General features: G+C 30.3%; 3 protein-coding genes, 2 long non-coding RNA genes and 1 pseudogene across 6 annotated transcripts; 1 reads left to right on the forward strand and 5 right to left on the reverse strand.

The window, feature by feature from the left end:
- Positions 1 to 753: 753 nt before the first annotated feature.
- Positions 754 to 1,936, reverse strand: LOC127102557 (transcription factor bHLH95). Its single transcript, XM_051039913.1, has 3 exons — positions 1,580 to 1,936; positions 1,011 to 1,484; positions 754 to 837 (listed from the first exon to the last, which is right to left on the reverse strand). Exons 1-3 carry the CDS (start codon positions 1,934 to 1,936, stop codon positions 754 to 756), a joined length of 915 nt encoding a protein of 304 aa, XP_050895870.1.
- Positions 1,937 to 4,448: 2,512 nt separating this feature from the next.
- On the reverse strand, positions 4,449 to 5,023 carry LOC127107925 (uncharacterized). Its single transcript, XR_007795864.1, has 2 exons — positions 4,882 to 5,023; positions 4,449 to 4,708 (listed from the first exon to the last, which is right to left on the reverse strand). It is a non-coding gene; the product is annotated as an uncharacterized LOC127107925 (long non-coding RNA).
- A 107-nt stretch (positions 5,024 to 5,130) lies between these two features.
- LOC127102558 (uncharacterized) lies at positions 5,131 to 5,806 on the reverse strand. The gene is made up of 2 exons (XM_051039914.1): positions 5,612 to 5,806; positions 5,131 to 5,352 (listed from the first exon to the last, which is right to left on the reverse strand). The coding sequence occupies exons 1-2, from the start codon at positions 5,804 to 5,806 to the stop codon at positions 5,131 to 5,133; spliced, it is 417 nt and encodes a 138-aa protein (XP_050895871.1).
- A 4,505-nt stretch (positions 5,807 to 10,311) lies between these two features.
- On the forward strand, positions 10,312 to 12,338 carry LOC127107924 (uncharacterized). Its single transcript, XR_007795863.1, has 3 exons — positions 10,312 to 11,332; positions 11,540 to 11,953; positions 12,262 to 12,338. It is a non-coding gene; the product is annotated as an uncharacterized LOC127107924 (long non-coding RNA).
- Positions 12,339 to 14,316: 1,978 nt separating this feature from the next.
- Positions 14,317 to 23,497, reverse strand: LOC127107921 (transcription factor bHLH95-like; annotated as a pseudogene).
- Positions 14,536 to 19,618, reverse strand: LOC127107923 (transcription factor bHLH95). Of its 2 annotated transcripts, XM_051045273.1 has the most exons (3): positions 19,239 to 19,618; positions 18,666 to 19,139; positions 18,278 to 18,492 (listed from the first exon to the last, which is right to left on the reverse strand). In XM_051045273.1, the coding sequence occupies exons 1-3, from the start codon at positions 19,593 to 19,595 to the stop codon at positions 18,409 to 18,411; spliced, it is 915 nt and encodes a 304-aa protein (XP_050901230.1). In that variant the 5' UTR covers positions 19,596 to 19,618; the 3' UTR covers positions 18,278 to 18,408. The 2 variants fall into 2 exon arrangements, with proteins under 2 accessions (XP_050901229.1, XP_050901230.1); XM_051045272.1 differs by lacking the exons at positions 18,278 to 18,492; positions 18,666 to 19,139 and adding an exon at positions 14,536 to 15,158.
- Positions 23,498 to 23,682: the final 185 nt, after the last annotated feature.

The following is a 23,682-nucleotide window of genomic DNA, read 5'->3' on the forward strand; positions in this document are numbered from 1 at the left end:
ACTAAACTATATAAAAAAATTATAATTTAGTTTTTAATTGAACAAATTAATTTGATTAGGAATAATAAAATTTAATATTAATATAATTTTTTGTATAAAACTGTGGGCATAACTCTATCTTCTAGACCTTTCTAACTCCACCTTCTAGACTTAATAATTAAATAATATTAAATATAAAAATAATCCAACAATCTCCCACTTAAATAATATATGTTATTAACCTTATCATAGTCTATAGGCGGCCATCCGAATGCTATTTATTTTTAGATTTCAACTCCACAATCTATGGTGAGGGGAGTAGATCAAATAGAGATAAGTCAGAACATTAGAGGAAGAGGAAGAGGAACACCTAGAAAGATTGCGAGGGAAGTTATTAAGAAAGATCTTGAAATACACAATTTGGATAAAACCATGATCCTGGATAGAACATTATGATAAAAGTTGATCCATATAGAAAACCCCTTCTTAGTGTGATTGGGTTTGGTTCTAGTTGATGTTATTGTTGTTGTACAACTAATTTTTATTACTTTGAAAAAGAAAACATAAAAAGTACATAGAAATTAATTTAAACACCACATTTCATGCCTCATAACGAAACAAAAATCACTATAATTTAATAAAAATTTAAATATTATACTTGTTTGCTAGTTAGACTGTTCTCTAACTTTGGCCATTTTCTATTTGTTTCTTGGAGAAAAACTAAATGAAATTAAAATTCATACGAAACGAGAATACAAATTTTATAAACAAATTTTAAGATATCAACATCAAAATTTCTCCAGCCGCTTGCTTGTAAGTTTTCTCCATTGAATTTGTGTCATATGAACCTTTGGTTGCCTGCAAAATAACATAATTCAATTCTTTTTGTTTAAGTAATAATTATTTTATTTATTTGATAACATATTATAGTATATGTATGTTTGGTATCACTGTACGGGTAAATTTTAAAATTTTATTATGATATTCAATATAATCCAGAAAAGAGGAGATAGATCGAGTTTGAAACTTACATGAACTAGAATCATGTACACATTTCCATTTCCATTGCGCATAATATTGATAGATACAACGTCAATCATATGTTTCTCCAACACAAAAGCAATTTTTGTCAAGACCCCCTGCTTCTTAGTTGCACATATGCAGAATTGTGCTTCGCCCCCACAAATGTTCAATACAAATTTTTTAGAAGACCAAGTTTGAAAAGCTACTTGTTTCGGTGGAGGTGCATAAAGCGATAACGTATTTGAAGTTTCATTTACACTAATCGGAAATTTATTATTATAACTATAGGACCCCTGATCAATTATGATAGTTTTCGTTGATTCATATGAATTCAATTGGGAGTTCATCACAAATGAAGACTCACTCACAAATGGGGACATAGATCTAAGCTTGTCTTTCTTCTTCTTTTCTAGATTTTCAAGAATCTGTTGTAAATTTTTTATTTCTTTCAGTGCTGCATCCACAATGGTTGACTTATCAACCTGAAAAAAAAAAATTAACCATCTAATTTAGAAAATACTGATTATGACACTAAAGTTTTACCCTAATTAAAAAATGAAGATGAACATGAATTTACCTTAGAGGCCAGATCTGGAAGCAAAGCATGAAGGCTAGCAAACATGTTCCTTATTTTCTTTCTCATTTCTCTCTCATTCCATATGTGCATTTCATGATGAGAATCACGATATTTTCCACCTTTACCTTTTCCATTTTTAATATTTTTTCCACTTTTAATCACAAGCCCACCTCGACTTGGTTTTCCATTCACAAGCACTACTCCTCCTTCATTAATTACTTCGTTCCGATTCAACGAATTCATATCTAAGTTTCTTTTGCTACTCCCACCAATGTTATCTAAATTTGTGAGATCACCCCATAATTGACTTTCCCCCATGGAACCGAAATTTTGATCATGATCTACACTCGTTACCATGTTTTTCTTTGAGAAGGAAAGAGAGTGTAACATAGAAAAAATAATATGAAAGAAGTAATGAAGAATGATGTATTTATATACAAGTATAATAGAGTTAAGTAAAAGCTATTGTGAAAAGTTATATTAAATAAAAAATAAAATGACACGTTTTATGTAGAAGCATCTAGAATATGATTATAATATTGTTATTATAAATCCTAAAAAAGTTGATAAATTAATTATACTAATATTGATATTAAGAAAAAACAGACAAAAAGTTAGAGTTGTGTATAACAAATACAACTGCTTTCACACGCATTAGGTTCCCATCAGATATGAGTTAATATATATTAAAACTAAACTATATAAAAAAAATTATAATTTAGTTTTTAATTGAACAAATTAATTTGATTAGGAATAATAAAATTTAATATTAATATAAATTTTTTGTATAAAACTGTGGGCATAACTCTATCTTCTAGACCTTTCTAACTCCACCTTCTAGACTTTCCTGTGGGAAGGTTTAAAATATAAAATTATGACCATAACTTTCCATATATGAAAAGGTCTAGAAGATGGAGTTATGCCTAAAATTTTTCACAAAAAAATATTATAACTAAACTATATTATACCTAGTTTATTAATTTGGTCAGCAATTATATATATATATATATATATATATATATATAATATATATATATATATATATATATATATATATATATATATATATATATATATATATTGAATAATTCGATTCTTTGTCTCTTTGACACGTATATGTGAGAAATCAATAATGTTTTTCTTGTCTTTAGTTTATTTGTTCATCTTAATATGACTAGTGAAATAATGGAGTATATAAATATGACTGAAAAGTGTCGCATACTCTATCATATTTCAATATCAACAAAAAGTGACAAGTCATTGGAATTGTGTAATAACTAATTTAATACTAAAGACATTTGTTTCAACTTTTACATTTGCTAAGATGTCAAGAAAAACCAAAAATATTTAATAATGTTTGAATTTCCAGGTCTCTTGTATTTTTAAAATTTGAGCAAATATACTTAAATTGAGTAATTTTTGGGTTGTTAGATTATTTTACTCCAAATGGTTATTGAATCTATTTCCTTCAAGATATTTCTTAAAATAAAGATAAGTTATTTAATGAGTTAAATCTCAGACATTTCCTATATATTGAAGAAAATTATAAATGTATTATATAATATTTAAATGTTTTTCATTGTCATTTTAAAATCAAACTTTAATACAACCAATTTATTTTCATGGTAGTATTCTTAGTTATAAGTAGTATGATAAAAAATACTATATTATTAAGTACTTACGATAAATATGAACTAAAAATTTTAAAGGCATTACATAAAATAAATATATATATCAGAGTTTCTTCTCTCTCTAGTTTATAATTCAAAATTATTTCAAATAAATTAAATTATGTTTTATAAGGTTTAAGCAAATAATATAGTTTAAATTACAAAATAGTTCTAAAGTTAATACATTTTTCTTTTTTCCAAGATTCAAACACATGATCTCACGAAATGAATAGTATTTGCTTTGACTCTTTGAAAAATGAAGATGAATTTTATGCGGTTCCACATGAGAATAATTGTGATGTGTGAAATATAGAGTATGTGAAATATGATGTCTCGTGGTATCATCCACGGCTTCGAATTATTGGACAATTTAAAGATAAAGCTTTCTAGCTAGTAACAATGGTAATCCTAAAATGCAGGAGTGTAGAGACAAGTGACTGCCATTTATTGATTTATAGATTTTCTTCATTTGGTTAACTTACTGTCTAGAACACCTTTTAGGTGAGCGTAAGAAATCATCTACTTGTAGTAAGGTGTATTGGGGACCATAGCCTATGAATGGTGATCGCCAATTTGGTTTTTATTATTCCGAAATGGATTCATTCATATTTGAATTCATATCCAATTAGTTGATTAATTAATTAATTAATCAATATATAGAAATATAATTTTCCTTTCTAATTCAATTTAATTATTTAATCAAATAAGGCTTTTAATTTGATAATTGCTATATAATTAGTATAAATATATAAGCCTACATTTTAATTATCGGTAATAATAATTAAATAATATTTAAATATAAAATAATCCAACAATCTCCCACTTAAATAATATATGTATTAATCATATCATAGTCTATAGGCGGCCATCCGAATGCTATTTATTTTTAGATTTCAACTCCACAATCTATGGTGAGGGGAGTAGATCAAATAGAGATAAGTCAGACCATTAGAGGAAGAGGAAGAGGAACACCTAGAAAGATTGTGTGGGAAGTTATTAAGAAAGATCTTGAAATACACAATTTGGATAAAACCATGATCCTGGATAGAACATTATGATAAAAGTTGATCCATATAGAAAACCCCTTCTTAGTGTGATTGGGTTTGGTTCTAGTTGATGTTATTGTTGTTGTACAACTAATTTTTATTACTTTGAAAAGAAAACATAAAAAGTACATAGAAATTAATTTAAACACCACATTTCATGCCTCATAACGAAACAAAAATCACTATAATTTAATAAAAATTTAAATATTATACTTGTTTGCTAGTTAGACTGTTCTCTAACTTTGGCCCTTTTCTAGTTGTTTCTAGGAGAAAAACTAAATGAAATTAAAATTCATACAAAACGAGAATACAAATTTTATAAACAAATTTTAAGATATCAACATCAAAATTTCTCCAGCCGCTTGCTTGTAAGTTTTCTCCATTGAATTTGTGTCATATGAACCTTTGCTTGCCTGCAAAATAACACAATTCAATTCTTTTTGTTTAAGTAATAATTATTTTATTTATTTGATAACATATTATAGTATATGTATGTTTGGTATCACTGTACGGGTAAATTTGAAAATTTAATTATGATATTCAATATAATCCAGAAAAGAGGAGATAGATCGAGTTTGAAACTTACATGAACTAGAATCATGTACACATTTCCAATTCCATTGCGTATAATGTTGATAGATACAACATCAATCATATGTTTCTCCAACACAAAAGCAATTTTTGTCAAGACCCTCTGCTTCTTAGTTGCACATATGCAGAATTGTGCTTCGCCCCCACAAATGTTCAATACAAATTTTTAGAAGACCAAGTTTGAAAAGCTACTTCTTTCGGTGGAGGTGCATAAAGCGATAACGTATTTGAAGTTTCATTTACACTAATCGGAAAAATTATTATAAATATAGGACCCCTGATCAATTATGATAGTTTTCGTTGATTCATATGAATTCAATTGGGAGTTCATCACAAATGAAGACTCACTCACAAATGGGGACATAGATCTAAGCTTGTCTTTCTTCTTCTTTTCTAGATTTTCAAGAATCTGTTGTAAATTTTTTATTTCTTTCACTGCTGCATCCACAATGGTTGACTTATCAACCTGAAAAGAAAAAAAAATTAACCATCTAATTTAGAAAATAACTGATTATGACACTAAAGTTTTACCCTAATTAAAAAATGAAGATGAACATGAATTTACCTTAGAGGGCAGATCTGGAAGCAAAGCATGAAGGCTAGCAAACATGTTCCTTATTTTCTTTCTCCTTTCTCTCTCATTCCATATGTGCATTTCATGATGAGAATCACGATATTTTCCACCTTTACCTTTTCCATTTTAATATTTTTCCACTTTTAATCACAAGCCCACCTCGACTTGGTTTTCCATTCACAAGCACTACTCCTCCTTCATTAATTACTTCGTTCCGATTCAACGAATTCATATCTAAGTTTCTTTTGCTACTCCCACCAATGTTATCTAAATTTGTGAGATCACCCCATAATTGACTTTCCCCCATGGAACCGGAATTTTGATCATGATCTACACTCGTTACCATGTTTTCTTTGAGAAGGAAAGAGAGTGTAACATAGAAAAAATAATATGAAAAGAAGTAATAAAGAATGATGTATTTATATACAAGTATAATAGAGTTAAGTAAAACCTATTGTGAAAAGTTATATTAAATAAAAAATAAAATGACACGTTTTATGTAGAAGCATCTAGAATATGATTATAATATTGTTATTATAAATCCTAAAAAAGTTGATAAATTAATTATACTAATATTGATATTAAGAAAAAACAGACAAAAAGTTAGAGTTGTGTATAACAAATACAACTGCTTTCACACGCATTAGGTTCCCATCAGATATGAGTTAATATATATTAAAACTAAACTATATAAAAAAAAATTATAATTTAGTTTTTAATTGAACAAATTAATTTGATTAGGAATAATAATATTTAATATTAATATAAATTTTTTGTATAAAACTGTGGGCATAACTCTATCTTCTAGACCTTTCTAACTCCACCTTCTAGACTTTCCTGTGGGAAGGTTTAAAATATAAAATTATCACCATAACTTTCCATATATGAAAAGGTCTAGAAGATGGAGTTATGCCTAAAATTTTTCACAAAAAAATATTATAATTAAACTATATTATACCTAGTTTATTTAATTTGGTCAGCAAATATATATATAGATATATCTATATATATATATATATAGATATATATTATATATATATAGATATATATATATATATAAATATAATATATATATATATATATTTATATATATATATAATATATATATATTATATATATATATATATATATATTATAAATATATATATTATATATATATATATATATATATATATATATATATATATTGAATAATTCGATTCTTTTGTCTCTTTGACACGTATATGTGAGAAATCAATAATGTTTTTCTTTGTCTTTAGTTTATTTGTTCATCTTAATATGACTAGTGAAATAATGGAGTATATAAATATGACTGAAAAGTGTCGCATACTCTATCATATTTCAATATCAACAAAAAGTGACAAGTCATTGGAATTGTGTAATAACTAATTTAATACTAAAGACATTTGTTTCAACTTTTACATTTGCTAAGATGTCAAGAAAAACCAAAAATATTTAATATTGTTTGAATTTCCACGTCTCTTGTATTTTTAAAATTTGAGCAAATATACTTAAATTGAGTAATTTTTGGGTTGTTAGATTATTTTACTCTAAATGGTTATTGAATCTATTCCTTCAAGATATTTCTTAAAATAAAGATAAGTTATTTAATGAGTTAAATCTCAGACATTTCCTATATATTGAAGAAAATTATAAATGTATTATATAATATTTAAATGTTTTTCATTGTCATTTTAAAATCAAACTTTAATACAACCAATTATTTTCATGGTAGTATTCTTAGTTATAAGTAGTATGATAAAAAAATACTATATATTTAAGTACTTACGATAAATATGAACTAAAATTAATTTAAAGGCATTACATAAATAAATATATATATCAGAGTTTCTTCTCTCTCTAGTTTATAATTCAAAAATTATTTCAAATAAATTAAATTATGTTTTATAAGGTTTAAGCAAATAATATAGTTTAAATTACAAAATAGTTCTAAAGTTAATACTTTTTTCTTTTTTCCAAGATTCAAACACATGATCTCACGAAATGAATAGTATGTGCTTTGACTCTTTGAAAAATGAAGATGAATTTTATGCGGTTCCACATGAGAATAATTGTGATGTGTGAAATATAGAGTATGTGAAATATGATGTCTCGTGGTATCATCCACGGCTTCGAATTATTGGACAATTTTAAAGATAAAGCTTTCTAGCTAGTGTCGCGTTACGCGAAAAACCGGCGGGAAACGAAGAACAACAGAGCCGCCACCGTGCGTTATTTATCCCAAAAGAGGGAAAGGAAACGCTCAGAGTAAACCTGGAAAAGACGTGGTCTCGCGACCAAAGAGAATGAGTTCGGGAGTCGGTTATGCGAAGGGAAGGTATTAGCACCCCTACGCATCCGTCGTACTCGACGGGATCCACGCACAAAAGGAAGGAAAATGGTTGCTAAAACACTGCTCAAATAAACATATACTGGCTGAAGGAGACACAAGAAAACAGACTGAAACTGACTCGGCAGGATATCGCATCCTGGGCCTACTTAGTCTATCAAGCATAGACATCAGAGTCTAAGTAGTTCGGACTGGGGAAACGACACATGCTCGCTAGGATATCGCATCCTATGCATACGTATCTCCTTTGGACGAAGGAGAATCAGAGCATTCGTAGCTCGGCTAACACGCACACAAACAAACACAGGCAAAGGCAAACGTGGAGCCTGAATGCCAATCGCTGGACTTACATCAGCATCCGAGCCAAAAACGCACTCAAAAGGGCAAACATGGAGCCCGACAACCAATTGATGGGATTATGTCGGCATCCGAACCCAAAACGCACTCGAAAGGGCAGACATGGAGCCCGACAACCAATTGATGGAATTATGTCGGCATCCGAACCCAAAACACACAACAGCATGCAACAAGAAGAAGGGTCTCGATTGCAACTAGGGCAAGAGAATGGGAAGGTCTCAATCGCAACGAGGGCGAGAGAAAAGGATTAGTGTTAGTGGTTAGTCAAACTCGACAAGACATCGCATCTCGTGCCTACGTATCTCACCTGAACATGAGAATCAGAGTTGCCGTAGTTCGGCTAAACTATTCCTGTTGGTTTGTGTTTTTTAAGTGGACAACGTCACTACGCAATCTACCGGATGCTCGACCTTTGGAGACTTACTCACCTGTAGTAGAAGGAGTGGACGTATCCTTAAGAGGGGATAATGTTTGTTTGTGTTTTAGGAAAGCTCAAGCAAGAAAGGAAGTCCTATACGAGGGAACCGTGCTACCTTAATTGTCATGCAAACGAGACTACGCGGAGTCTAGCAAACCTAGGGGATACAATCACACCACACAAACATATACAGCATGAAATAAACACACCAACAAGGGGCTCAAACATCAAGGTTAGGCTTTAGTCGAGGGGTCATATCAACCTCAACAAACAAGCCTCTGTATCGGGGTCAGGTTAGCTCTTAACCTTGCCATTGAGGGGCTAAGGTGAAGCTAGATGAAAGGTGATGAGGGGTGTGCCTCATTGCCTCTATCTCAAGTCAGAGAGAGCATCAGACAAGGGAGCGTGGGTCCAGAATGGGGGGACCCTTCTACGCTCAGGACATAGACTCGACTGTACAATGTACAAGATCTTGGGCTTGGATCTCAATGCTACAACCATGTAATGGGAGCAAGGAGAAGACTCACAGAATAGTGGGGGATAGATTGCTTATCCCTACCTTCCACCAATTGCCTCAAATGAGGACTTTTCCTGCTTGGGACAAATATAAACATACACAAGCATTGCCTCTTAAGGAGGACTTCAGACAGTTTGCCCGGCCCGGTAACAGCCGGGTCTCCAGACTACATGAAGTCAGAAGATTATACCTCAGTGGTAAGCAACCACAAGCTAGCAAAGCAAAGTTCAAAATGAACTCGAAGCCACTTAGGTACCTGTGAAAAAATCTAAAACAATCAGTTACTGTATAGACAAACAACCAACAGTCAATATTAAACAGACAGACAAAGCATCATCAGGCAATGAGCAAGGCACAAGCACAAGTGAATTTGTTCTCAAAGCCTACAAAACAACACAATGGTTAGCCAACAACAACAAATGGTTAAGCTCAAATGAAGGAGCATCATCATTCATGGAGATGTATTCTTGAACCTGAAATCACAATTCAAATGATAAGTCCAAACCACTAGGTCGAAGCCTAGGGTCAAAAGAGGGAAAAAATCCAGAACAGAAGCTGATACTCCACATGAAACTCATTTAATCAAATACTAACATGTCCTAAAATTAAGGGAGCATGCAAGATTGAATTATTTCTAAGCCTAGGGGTAGAATGGTCATTTCACAGTTAATGGATTAATCGAATTAAATTCTATTTATGAAACTCCTAACTAAAATCAATTAAAATCTACACTAGATTTAACATTCTAAAAATTCCAAGAGATTACCTAATTCTAATATTTCTAATTGTTAATTTCTAATATTCTAAGCTAGTATCCTAATTAACTTTTTCTAATTATTAACAGTAACTAAACTATTAACCTATTAATCACACCTACTTATTTCTAAAAACTCTATTGGACTATACTAAACATTATGTTAAATCAACAAATTCTAATTCTAATTTGACAAATAATTGAAATAGTTTCCAAATTCTAAAATTAATTTCTAAGTCAACATAATATCCTAGCTCTAAAATTAATCCAAAATTTCTAATCAAATTCATTAATTCTAAAATCAGCTTTATATTTCCGATTAATCTAATTGAACTAGTTCTAGAAACTTAATCCAAAAACTTCTAATGTCTCCTAAACTTAGTTCTAACATTCTAAATACTTAATCCTAAAATCAACATTTCTAATTATCTGAATGCATTTGATTATTTATAATCCTAATTACCTAATCTTCCTGCTCACTAACATTATCTAATCCTAATTAGTCACTAAAAACACTCTGATCCTAATTGCAAGCTAATTATCAAAACAGCCATAAAATGGACAATGGGCTTATGCTATGAATGGGGTGCGGGCCCGGATTGGAGGGTGTGAATGGGAAAATCTGCTCAGGTCTGAGTCCAAACAAGATCTTCAACCAGCTGAAACGAGAGACACACATGCATGAGAGAAAAGAGAATTCCACAAAACGCACATGGAACAAAAGCCTGAGCCACCGTCGCGTTCTCCGTCATCCCGATCGCACCGTCATCGCGACTCTAGGAGGAAGAAGATGAATCCGAGTTGTGTCGTGGTAATCGCCATCGGTGATGACTCGGTCCACGCGAAGAGAAAAACGATTACGATCAATGCGCGCTCTCATCCATATCTCGCGACAGCTCAATAATATTCAACAAGTGATTCGTTCTTTAATCAGTTACCGGATTCAAATTCGAATCGATCCATTATCGGTAAAGCTCGTGCCGTCAAATTCGACTCGATTCGTCTCCGTATGAACAAACAGGAATGAGTGATATCGGAATCAGATTAGGGACTTACCGAGTGAAGCGATGATTGGATCCTCGGTCAACTCTTCTTCTTCTTCCTTTCTTGGAGTGATTCTGGTGAGATGTTGATTGTTGAAGGTGAAGGTGTCGTGAATTTGTTACGGTAGTTGAAGATTCCGTGAGTATGGTTGAAGATTGATACAGTGAATGGCGTTGAAGAATCGAGGTGGAAGTGGAGGTTGAAGCGGTGGTTTAGCTCTGCTGTGTAGAGCTTCGAATGATGAAGCTCTCACAACAATGGAGGATGAGCGTGTACTGAAGGTGAGGATCGAGTGCAGAAGCTTCTGGGAATCAGGGGAAAATCGTTCGAACCCAATGATTGGCAATGATTGCAGCTTATATAGCACAATCCCAAGGGCAAATTGGAGAATTAAGTATGAATCATCCAGCTGGCACCTGAGTGAACGAGAAGGTGAGTTTCTACATCGTGAATTAAGTCACGTGTTATTTTTCACAAGTTTACTCATTTTCTAATTGCATTTTCCTTCAATCTTTGATCTAACTGTGGATATCCGTATTGAACCAAACTAGCTTATATTCAAGAACTGGTTTGTTGCTTGAATAATCACTGATTTGAATTGGACTGTCATTTGGATGATTGTTGATTTGAATTTCGCAGGACACATGCTGTCATGGAATTGGTATTGCACATCGTCCGCTTTGCACTACAGCGGTCAAGCCAAGGATTACAAAGGTTAGGCTTTGAAGCCTCATTGCCGGTTGCATTCGGGTTGAGATGGCCTTGCTGCAAGCATCGTGTTCCCATCTGATGGCAGGGCTCGGAGCAATTCAGTCTCGGTTCCAATTGCTGATTACTCGCAAAGGATTCTCGTAAGGTGATTCAGTTGTAAGCTTTTCAGCAAAAGCAGACGTAGCAGTTTCAAACTTCCTTCAACAGGACGCCATCCAGGTCGAATGGCATGCTGGACAAGACGAAGGCTAAGTGGTGCGTATCCGGAGAAGACATGAACAACATCATTGGGGGTTGGTTGTATCGGTATCTTCAACCACAAGCTCCAGAGTACATTTTATAGTAAGCCAATTACTTCTTGACTCCGGCTTTTGGCCTGTAACAAGGCTTGTTGTATTGGATGCTGTATTGCAGGATTTTCTTGGCATTGAGGATTACTCAAAATGATTATTGATATCTCCCTTGCCTTGTTGCACATAGCCAATCATTGATATCATGGTGCTGCTTGTCATGTATGCTTCAACTGGCTGACGGGGGTCTAAGGACCGGTTGCGGCTGTGACCCCGTGACATTGTTTCCCAACTGTTAGTGTGTACTTGATATATTGCTTTGCCGACTTATTAATTGCTGATTGTTGCAAGTTGCTGCAGGTTTGCTTCGTACAGTCGCGTTTGTAAGCCTTGGCTCTGTAGCAGGTGGCTCACGTTTGGATAGCTTGCAGGTTTTGGAAGCTTGTAGCTTGGCTCGCCTTGCTGCTTTGGATTGGCGCTTGTGGAATTGTTTTTGTACTGCTGCAGTTGTTCTGAGTTTTATTTATGCAGGTTATTGGTAACTTGGCCTTCAACCGTTTGGCTTAAGTAGCGCTTCTGTTTTGTCTGGCTGTAGCTTTATGCATTGCACTTTGGCTCAGGCTTGGTAAGCGTTTTGCACCGCTGCGTTTTGATATTGTTTGGAGCGAAGCTTGATGCACTCGCATCTTTGTTCGTATGCAGCCGGTGGCTTGTTTGCACGTTTCAGCATGAATGCTTCAGCTTGGATTATAGTCGGTACCTAGCCTTGCAGTGTATACTGTCACATTGTAGCAGCTTTTTTTCTTTTGGAAATTGGCTTAGAAAATGTATTAAAATGGATTAATGGTTAATTGGATTTGTAAATGGATAATGGATATGAAAATGGATTAGAGAATTTGGATTAAAATTGGATAAATGGGCTTAATGGGCTTATGAGATTTTCAAGATGAGATATGGATATAAAAAAATGGTTAATGGGATAAACTTGTGGGCTTAACAAATGGAAATGAATGGGCTTAATGCAACCATGGTTAAATCTCCAAAACCAATTCAATTTTTCAGTAGTCAACTCGGAGCATCCAACTCAACTTGAATTCCCCAGATTAATTCGAGAAAAGAACAACATGATTTCTAACCTCAAATTCTTCAAGATAAGTATTTGTGATGACAAATGAACTTCTTTGGGATATGACGGAAGCGTTTCAAACCATCTCTCGACCTCCTAGCCCTTAGTTGACTTACAGTTGACTCTTATGGTCCTCAGATGACTTGGTCACGCACCATGGACTCCTGAACCCCCAACTTTGGTCAACTTGCTACAACATGAGCCTTAATTCACATGAGCTTTCCAGAACGACCATAGGACCTTTTCCAGCATGAAAATCCCTTGCTCTCTTGTTCAGATGACTTCTTCTGATCAGTTTTGCATGATAAAAATGCAATATGCTATGCAATGTTAAGGCAATGTTAATGTGAGGTTAATGACCTAAAAAATGAAATGAATATGCAAATGGTAGGGTGCAAATTTGAGGTGCTACAGCTAGTAACAATGGTAATCCTAAAATGCAGGAGTGTAGAGACAAGTGACTGCCATTTATTGATTTATAGATTTTCTTCATTTGGTTAACTTACTGTCTAGAACACCTTTTAGGTGAGCGTAAGAAATCATCTACTTGTAGTAAGGTGTATTGGGGACCATAGCCTATGAATGGTGATCGCCAATTTGGTTTTTATTATTCCGAAATGGATTCATTCATATTTGAATTCATATCCAATTAGTTGATTGATTAATTAATTAATCAATATATAGAAATATAATTTTCCTTTCTAATTCAATTTAATTATTTAATCAAATAAGGCTTTTAATTTGATAATTGCTATATAATTAGTATAAATATATAAGCCTACATTTTAATTATCAGTAATAATAATTAAATAATATTTAAATATAAAATAATCCAACAATCTCCCACTTAAATAATATATGTTATTAATCATATCATAGTCTATAGGCGGCCATCCGAATGCTATTTATTTTTAGATTTCAACTCCACAATCTATGGTGAGGGGAGTAGATCAAATAGAGATAAGTCAGACCATTAGAGGAAGAGGAAGAGGAACACCTAGAAAGATTGTGTGGGAAGTTATTAAGAAAGATCTTGAAATACACAATTTGGATAAAACCATGATCCTGGATAGAACATTATGATAAAAGTTGATCCATATAGAAAACCCTTCTTAGTGTGATTGGGTTTGGTTCTAGTTGATGTTATTGTTGTTGTACAACTAATTTTTATTACTTTGAAAAAGAAAACATAAAAAGTACATAGAAATTAATTTAAACACCACATTTCATGCCTCATAACGAAACAAAAATCACTATAATTTAATAAAAATTTAAATATTATACTTGTTTGCTAGTTAGACTGTTCTCTAACTTTGGCCCTTTTCTAGTTGTTTTTAGGAGAAAAACTAAATGAAATTAAAATTCATACAAAACGAGAATACAAATTTTATAAACAAATTTTAAGATATCAACATCAAAATTTCTCCAGCCGCTTGCTTGTAAGTTTTCTCCATTGAATTTGTGTCATACGAACCTTTGCTTGCCTGCAAAATAACACAATTCAATTCTTTTTGTTTAAGTAATAATTATTTTATTTATTTGATAACATATTATAGTATATGTATGTTTGGTATCACTGTACGGGTAAATTTGAAAATTTAATTATGATATTCAATATAATCCAGAAAAGAGGAGATAGATCGAGTTTGAAACTTATATGAACTAGAATCATGTACACATTTCCAATTCCATTGCGCATAATGTTGATAGATACAACATCAATCATATGTTTCTCCAACACAAAAGCAATTTTTGTCAAGACCCTCTGCTTCTTAGTTGCACATATGCAGAATTGTGCTTCGCCCCCACAAATGTTCAATACAAATTTTTTAGAAGACCAAGTTTGAAAAGCTACTTGTTTCGGTGGAGGTGCATAAAGCGATAACGTATTTGAAGTTTCATTTACACTAATCGGAAACTTATTATTATAACTATAGGACCCCTGATCAATTATGATAGTTTTCGTTGATTCATATGAATTCAATTGGGAGTTCATCACAAATGAAGACTCACTCACAAATGGGGACATAGATCTAAGCTTGTCTTTCTTCTTCTTTTCTAGATTTTCAAGAATCTGTTGTAAATTTTTTATTTCTTTCACTGCTGCATCCACAATGGTTGACTTATCAACCTGAAAAGAAAAAAAAATTAACCATCTAATTTAGAAAATAACTGATTATGACACTAAAGTTTTACCCTAATTAAAAAATGAAGATGAACATGAATTTACCTTAGAAGGCAGATCTGGAAGCAAAGCATGAAGGCTAGCAAACATGTTCCTTATTTTCTTTCTCCTTTCTCTCTCATTCCATATGTGCATTTCATGATGAGAATCACGATATTTTCCACCTTTACCTTTTCCATTTTTAATATTTTTTCCACTTTTAATCACAAGCCCACCTCGACTTGGTTTTCCATTCACAAGCACTACTCCTCCTTCATTAATTACTTCGTTCCGATTCAACGAATTCATATCTAAGTTTCTTTTGCTACTCCCACCAATGTTATCTAAATTTGTGAGATCACCCCATAATTGACTTTCCCCCATGGAACCGGAATTTTGATCATGATCTACACTTGTTACCATGTTTTCTTTTGAGAAGGAAAGAGAGTGTAACATAGAAAAAATAATATGAAAAGAAGTAATAAAGAATGATGTATTTATATACAAGTATAATAGAGTTAAGTAAAACCTATTGTGAAAAGTTATATTAAATAAAAAATAAAATGACACGTTTTATGTAGAAGCATCTAGAATATGATTATAATATTGTTATTATAAATCCTAAAAAAGTTGATAAATTAATTATACTAATATTGATATTAAGAAAAACAGACAAAAAGTTAGAGTTGTGTATAACAAATACAACTGCTTTCACACGCATTAGGTTCCCATCAGATATGAGTTAATATATATTAAAACTAAACTATATAAAAAAATTATAATTTAGTTTTTAATTGAACAATTATAATTTGATTAGGAATAATAATTAATATTAATATAATTTTTTGTATAAAACTGTGGGCATAACTCTATCTTCTAGACCTTTCTAACTCCACCTTCTAGACTTTCCTGTGGGAAGGTTTAAAATATAAAATTATCACCATAACTTTCCATATATGAAAAGGTCTAGAAGATGGAGTTATGCCTAAAATTTTTCACAAAAAAATATTATAATTAAACTATATTATACCTAGTTTATTTAATTTGGTCAGCAATTATATATATATATATATAATATATATAATATATATATATAAATATATATATATATATATATATATATTATAATATATATATATATATAAATATATAGATATAGATATATATATATATATATATATATATATATATATTAAATATATATATATATATATATTATATATATATATATATATATATTATATATTGAATATTCGATTCTTTGTCTCTTTGACACGTATATGTGAGAAATCAATAATGTTTTTCTTTGTCTTTAGTTTATTTGTTCATCTTAATATGACTAGTGAAATAATGGAGTATATAAATATGACTGAAAAGTGTCGCATACTCTATCATATTTCAATATCAACAAAAAGTGACAAGTCATTGGAATTGTGTAATAACTAATTTAATACTAAAGACATTTGTTTCAACTTTTACATTTGCTAAGATGTCAAGAAAAACCAAAAATATTTAATATTGTTTGAATTTCCACGTCTCTTGTATTTTTAAAATTTGAGCAAATATACTTAAATTGAGTAATTTTTGGGTTGTTAGATTATTTTACTCTAAATGGTTATTGAATCTATTTCCTTCAAGATATTTCTTAAAATAAAGATAAGTTATTTAATGAGTTAAATCTCAGACATTTCCTATATATTGAAGAAAATTATAAATGTATTATATAATATTTAAATGTTTTTCATTGTCATTTTAAAATCAAACTTTAATACAACCAATTTATTTTCATGGTAGTATTCTTAGTTATAAGTAGTATGATAAAAAATACTATATTATTTAAGTACTTACGATAAATATGAACTAAAATTAATTTAAAGGCATTACATAAAATAAATATATATATCAGAGTTTCTTCTCTCTCTAGTTTATAATTCAAAAATTATTTCAAATAAATTAAATTATGTTTTATAAGGTTTAAGCAAATAATATAGTTTAAATTACAAAATAGTTCTAAAGTTAATACTTTTTTCTTTTTTCCAAGATTCAAACACATGATCTCACGAAATGAATAGTATGTGCTTTGACTCTTTGAAAAATGAAGATGAATTTTATGCGGTTCCACATGAGAATAATTGTGATGTGTGAAATATAGAGTATGTGAAATATGATGTCTCGTGGTATCATCCACGGCTTCGAATTATTGGATAATTTTAAAGATAAAGCTTTCTAGCTAGTAACAATGGTAATCCTAAAATGCAGGAGTGTAGAGACAAGTGACTGCCATTTATTGATTTATAGATTTTCTTCATTTGGTTAACTTACTGTCTAGAACACCTTTTAGGTGAGCGTAAGAAATCATCTACTTGTAGTAAGGTGTATTGGGGACCATAGCCTATGAATGGTGATCGCCAATTTGGTTTTTATTATTCCGAAATGGATTCATTCATATTTGAATTCATATCCAATTAGTTGATTAATTAATTAATTAATCAATATATAGAAATATAATTTTCCTTTCTAATTCAATTTAATTATTTAATCAAATAAGGCTTTTAATTTGATAATTGCTATATAATTAGTATAAATATATAAGCCTACATTTTAATTATCGGTAATAATAATTAAATAATATTTAAATATAAAATAATCCAACAATCTCCCACTTAAATAATATATGTTATTAATCATATCATAGTCTATAGGCGGCCATCCGAATGCTATTTATTTTTAGATTTCAACTCCACAATCTATGGTGAGGGGAGTAGATCAAATAGAGATAAGCCAGACCATTAGAGGAAGAGGAAGAGGAACACCTAGAAAGATTGTGTGGGAAGTTATTATGAAAGATCTTGAAATACACAATTTGGATAAAACCATGATCCTGGATAGAACATTATGATAAAAGTTGATCCATATAGAAAACCCCTTCTTAGTGTGATTGGGTTTGGTTCTAGTTGATGTTATTGTTGTTGTACAACTAATTTTTATTACTTTGAAAAAGAAAACATAAAAAGTACATAGAAATTAATTTAAACACCACATTTCATGCCTCATAACGAAACAAAAATCACTATAATTTAATAAAAATTTAAATATTATACTTGTTTGCTAGTTAGACTGTTCTCTAACTTTGGCCCTTTTCTAGTTGTTTCTAGGAGAAAAACTAAATGAAATTAAAATTCATACAAAACGAGAATACAAATTTTGTAAACAAATTTTAAGATATCAACATCAAAATTTCTCCAGCCGCTTGCTTGTAAGTTTTCTCCATTGAATTTGTGTCATACGAACCTTTGCTTGCCTGCAAAATAACACATTTCAATTCTTTTTGTTTAAGTAATAATTATTTTATTTATTTGATAACATATTATAGTATATGTATGTTTGGTATCATTGTACGGGTAAATTTGAAAATTTTATTATGATATTCAATATAATCCAGAAAAGAGGAGATAGATCGAGTTTGAAACTTACATGAACTAGAATCATGTACACATTTCCATTTCCATTGCGCATAATGTTGATAGATACAACATCAATCATATGTTTCTCCAACACAAAAGCAATTTTTGTCAAGACCCCCTGCTTCTTAGTTGCACATATGCAGAATTGTGCTTCGCCCCCACAAATGTTCAATACAAATTTTTTAGAAGACCAAGTTTGAAAAGCTACTTGTTTCGGTGGAGGTGCATAAAGCGATAACGTATTTGAAGTTTCATTTACACTAATCGGAAATTTATTATTATAACTATAGGACCCCTGATCAATTATGATAGTTTTCGTTGATTCATATGAATTCAATTGGGAGTTCATCACAAATGAAGACTCACTCACAAATGGGGACATAGATCTAAGCTTGTCTTTCTTCTTCTTTTCTAGATTTTCAAGAATCTGTTGTAAATTTTTTATTTCTTTCACTGCTGCATCCACAAAGGTTGACTTATCAACCTGAAAAAAAAATTAAATTAACCATCTAATTTAGAAAATAACTTATTATGACACTAAAGTTTTACCCTAATTAAAAAATGAAGATGAACATGAATTTACCTTAGAGGGCAGATCTGGAAGCAAAGCATGAAGGCTAGCAAACATGTTCCTTATTTTCTTTCTCCTTTCTCTCTCATTCCATATGTGCATTTCATGATGAGAATCACGATATTTTCCACCTTTACCTTTTCCATTTTTAATATTTTTTCCCCTTTTAATCACAAGCCCACCTCGACTTGGTTTTCCATTCACAAGCACTACCCCTCCTTCATTAATTACTTCATTTCGATTCAACGAATTCATATCTAAGTTTCTTTTGCTACTCCCACCAATGTTATCTAAATTTGTGAGATCACCCCATAATTGACTTTCCCCCATGGAACCGGAATTTTGATCATGATCTACACTCGTTACCATGTTTTCTTTTGAGAAGGAAAGAGAGTGTAACATAGAAAAAATAATATGAAAAGAAGTAATGAAGAATGATGTATTTATATACAAGTATAATAGAGTTAAGTAAAAGCTATTGTGAAAAGTTATATTAAATAAAAAATAAAATGACACGTTTTATATAGAAGCATCTAAAATATGCTTATAATATTGTTATTATAAATCCTAAAAAAGTTGATAAATTAATTATACTAACATTGATATTAAGAAAAAACAGACAAAGAGTTAGAGTTGTGTATAACAAATACAACTGCTTTCTCACGTATTAGGTTCCCGTCAGATATGAGTTAATATATATTAAAACTAAACTATATAAAAAAAATTATAATTTCGTTTTTAATTGAACAAATTAATTTGATTAGGAATAATAATATTTAATATTAATATAAATTTTTTGTATAAAACTGTGGGCATAACTCTATCTTCTAGACCTTTCTAACTCCACCTTCTAGACTTTCCTGTGGGAAGGTTTAGAATATAAAATTATGACCATAACTTTCCATATATGAAAAGGTCTAGAAGATGGAGTTATGCCTAAAAATTTCACAACAAATATTATAATTAAACTATATTATACCTAGTTTATTTAATTTGGTCAGCAATTTTATATATATATATATATATATATATATATATATATATATATATATATATATATATATATATATATATATATATATATATATATATATATTGAATAATTCGATTCTTTTGTCTCTTTGACACGTATATGTGAGAAATCAATAATGTTTTTCTTTGTCTTTAGTTTATTTGTTCATCTTAATATGACTAGTGAAATAATGGAGTATATAAATATGACTGAAAAGTGTCGCATACTCTATCATATTTCAATATCAACAAAAAGTGACAAGTCATTGGAATTGTGTAATAACTAATTTAATACTAAAGACATTTGTTTTAACTTTTACATTTGCTAAGATGTCAAGAAAAACCAAAAATATTTAATATTGTTTGAATTTCCACGTCTCTTGTATTTTTAAAATTTGAGCAAATATACTTAAATTGAGTAATTTTTGGGTTGTTAGATTATTTTACTCTAAATGGTTATTGAATCTATTTCCTTCAAGATATTTCTTAAAATAAAGATAAGTTATTTAATGAGTTAAATCTCAGACATTTCCTATATATTGAAGAAAATTATAAATGTATTATATAATATTTAAATGTTTTTCATTGTCATTTTAAAATCAAACTTTAATACAACCAATTTATTTTCATGGTAGTATTCTTAGTTATAAGTAGTATGATAAAAAATACTATATTATTTAAGTACTTACGATAAATATGAACTAAAATTAATTTAAAGGCATTACATAAAATAAATATATATATCAGAGTTTCTTCTCTCTCTAGTTTATAATTCAAAAATTATTTCAAATAAATTAAATTATGTTTTATAAGGTTTAAGCAAATAATATAGTTTAAATTAAAAAATAGTTCTAAAGTTAATACTTTTTTCTTTTTTCCAAGATTCAAACACATGATCTCACGAAATGAATAGTATGTGCTTTGACTCTTTGAAAAATGAAGATGAATTTTATGCGGTTCCACATGAGATTAATTGTGATGTGTGAAATATAGAGTATGTGAAATATGATGTCTCGTGGTATCATCCACGGCTTCGAATTATTGGACAATTTTAAAGATAAAGCTTTCTAGCTAGTAACAATGGTAATCCTAAAATGCAGGAGTGTAGAGACAAGTGACTGCCATTTATTGATTTATAGATTTTCTTCATTTGGTTAACTTACTGTCTAGAACACCTTTTAGGTGAGCGTAAGAAATCATCTACTTGTAGTAAGGTGTATTGGGGACCATAGCCTATGAATGGTGATCGCCAATTTGGTTTTTATTATTCCGAAATGGATTCATTCATATTTGAATTCATATCCAATTAGTTGATTAATTAATTAATTAATCAATATATAGAAATATAATTTTCCTTTCTAATTCAATTTAATTATTTAATCAAATAAGGCTTTTAATTTGATAATTGCTATATAATTAGTATAAATATATAAGCCTACATTTTAATTATCAGTAATAATAATTAAATAATATTTAAATATAAAATAATCCAACAATCTCCCACTTAAATAATATATGTTATTAATCATATCATAGTCTATAGGCGGCCATCCGAATGCTATTTATTTTTAGATTTCAACTCCACAATCTATGGTGAGGGGAGTAGATCAAATAGAGATAAGTCAGGCCATTAGAGGAAGAGGAACACCTAGAAAGATTGTGTGGGAAGTTATTAAGAAAGATCTTGAAATACACAATTTGGATAAAACCATGATCCTGGATAGAACATTATGATAAAAGTTGATCCATATAGAAAACCCCTTCTTAGTGTGATTGGGTTTGGTTCTAGTTGATGTTATTGTTGTTGTACAACTAATTTTTATTACTTTGAAAAAGAAAACATAAAAAGTACATAGAAATTAATTTAAACACCACATTTCATGCCTCATAACGAAACAAAAATCACTATAATTTAATAAAAATTTAAATATTATACTTGTTTGCTAGTTAGACTGTTCTCTAACTTTGGCCCTTTTCTAGTTGTTTCTAGGAGAAAAACTAAATGAAATTAAAATTCATACAAAACGAGAATACAAATTTTATAAACAAATTTTAAGATATCAACATCAAAATTTCTCCAGCCGCTTGCTTATAAGTTTTCTCCATTGAATTTGTGTCATACGAACCTTTGCTTGCCTGCAAAATAACACAATTCAATTCTTTTTGTTTAAGTAATAATTATTTTATTTATTTGATAACATATTATAGTATATGTATGTTTGGTATCACCGTCCGGGTAAATTTGAAAATTTTATTATGATATTCAATATAATCCAGAAAAGAGGAGATAGATCGAGTTTGAAACTTACATGAACTAGAATCATGTACACATTTCCATTTCCATTGCGCATAATGTTGATAGATACAACATCAATCATATGTTTCTCCAACACAAAAGCAATTTTTGTCAAGACCCCCTGCTTCTTAGTTGCACATATGCAGAATTGTGCTTCGCCCCCACAAATGTTCAATACAATTTTTTAGAAGACCAAGTTTGAAAAGCTACTTGTTTCGGTGGAGGTGCATAAAGCGATAACGTATTTGAAGTTTCATTTACACTAATCGGAAACTTATTATTATAACTATGGACCCCTGATCAATTATGATAGTTTTCGTTGATTCATATGAATTCAATTGGGAGTTCATCACAAATGAAGACTCACTCACAAATGGGGACATAGATCTAAGCTTGTCTTTCTTCTTCTTTTCTAGATTTTCAAGAATCTGTTGTAAATTTTTTATTTCTTTCACTGCTGCATCCACAATGGTTGACTTATCAACCTGAAAAGAAAAAAAAATTAACCATCTAATTTAGAAAATAACTGATTATGACACTAAAGTTTAACCCTAATTAAAAAATGAAGATGAACATGAATTTACCTTAGAGGGCAGATCTGGAAGCAAAGCATGAAGGCTAGCAAACATGTTCCTTATTTTCTTTCTCCTTTCTCTCTCATTCCATATGTGCATTTCATGATGAGAATCACAATATTTTCCACCTTTACCTTTTCCATTTTTAATATTTTTTCCACTTTTAATCACAAGCCCACCTCGACTTGGTTTTCCATTCACAAGCACTACTCCTCCTTCATTAATTACTTCGTTCCGATTCAACGAATTCATATCTAAGTTTCTTTTGCTACTCCCACCAATGTTATCTAAATTTGTGAGATCACCCCATAATTGACTTTCCCCCATGGAACCGGAATTTTGATCATGATCTACACTCGTTACCATGTTTTATTTTGAGAAGGAAAGAGAGTGTAACATAGAAAAAATAATATGAAAAGAAGTAATGAAGAATGATGTATTTATATACAAGTATAATAGAGTTAAGTAAAAGCTATTGTGAAAAGTTATATTAAATAAAAAATAAAATGACACGTTTTATGTTGAAGCATCTAGAATATGATTATAATATTGTTATTATAAATCCTAAAAAGGT

The sequence above is a fragment of the Lathyrus oleraceus genome, chromosome 7 (genome assembly GCF_024323335.1).
Source record: "Lathyrus oleraceus cultivar Zhongwan6 chromosome 7, CAAS_Psat_ZW6_1.0, whole genome shotgun sequence".
NCBI lineage: Eukaryota > Viridiplantae > Streptophyta > Magnoliopsida > Fabales > Fabaceae > Lathyrus > Lathyrus oleraceus.

Excerpts from the sequence above, each read along its gene's own strand:
- LOC127102557 (XM_051039913.1), bottom strand. The coding sequence starts at position 1,936 with ATGGTAACGAGTGTAGATCATGATCAAAATTTCGGTTCCATGGGGGAA. Across the intron at positions 1,485-1,579 it reads TTCCAGATCTGGCCTCTAAG|GTTGATAAGTCAACCATTGT; the intron begins GTAAATTCATGT and ends TTTTTTTTTCAG. Across the intron at positions 838-1,010 it reads TGTACATGATTCTAGTTCAT|GCAACCAAAGGTTCATATGA; the intron begins GTAAGTTTCAAA and ends GTTATTTTGCAG.
- LOC127102558 (XM_051039914.1), bottom strand. The coding sequence starts at position 5,806 with ATGGTAACGAGTGTAGATCATGATCAAAATTCCGGTTCCATGGGGGAA. Across the intron at positions 5,353-5,611 it reads AACCAAGTCGAGGTGGGCTT|GTTGATAAGTCAACCATTGT; the intron begins GTGATTAAAAGT and ends TTTTCTTTTCAG.
- LOC127107923 (XM_051045272.1), bottom strand. The coding sequence starts at position 19,595 with ATGGTAACGAGTGTAGATCATGATCAAAATTCCGGTTCCATGGGGGAA. Across the intron at positions 15,159-19,238 it reads TTCCAGATCTGCCCTCTAAG|GTTGATAAGTCAACCATTGT; the intron begins GTAAATTCATGT and ends TTTTCTTTTCAG.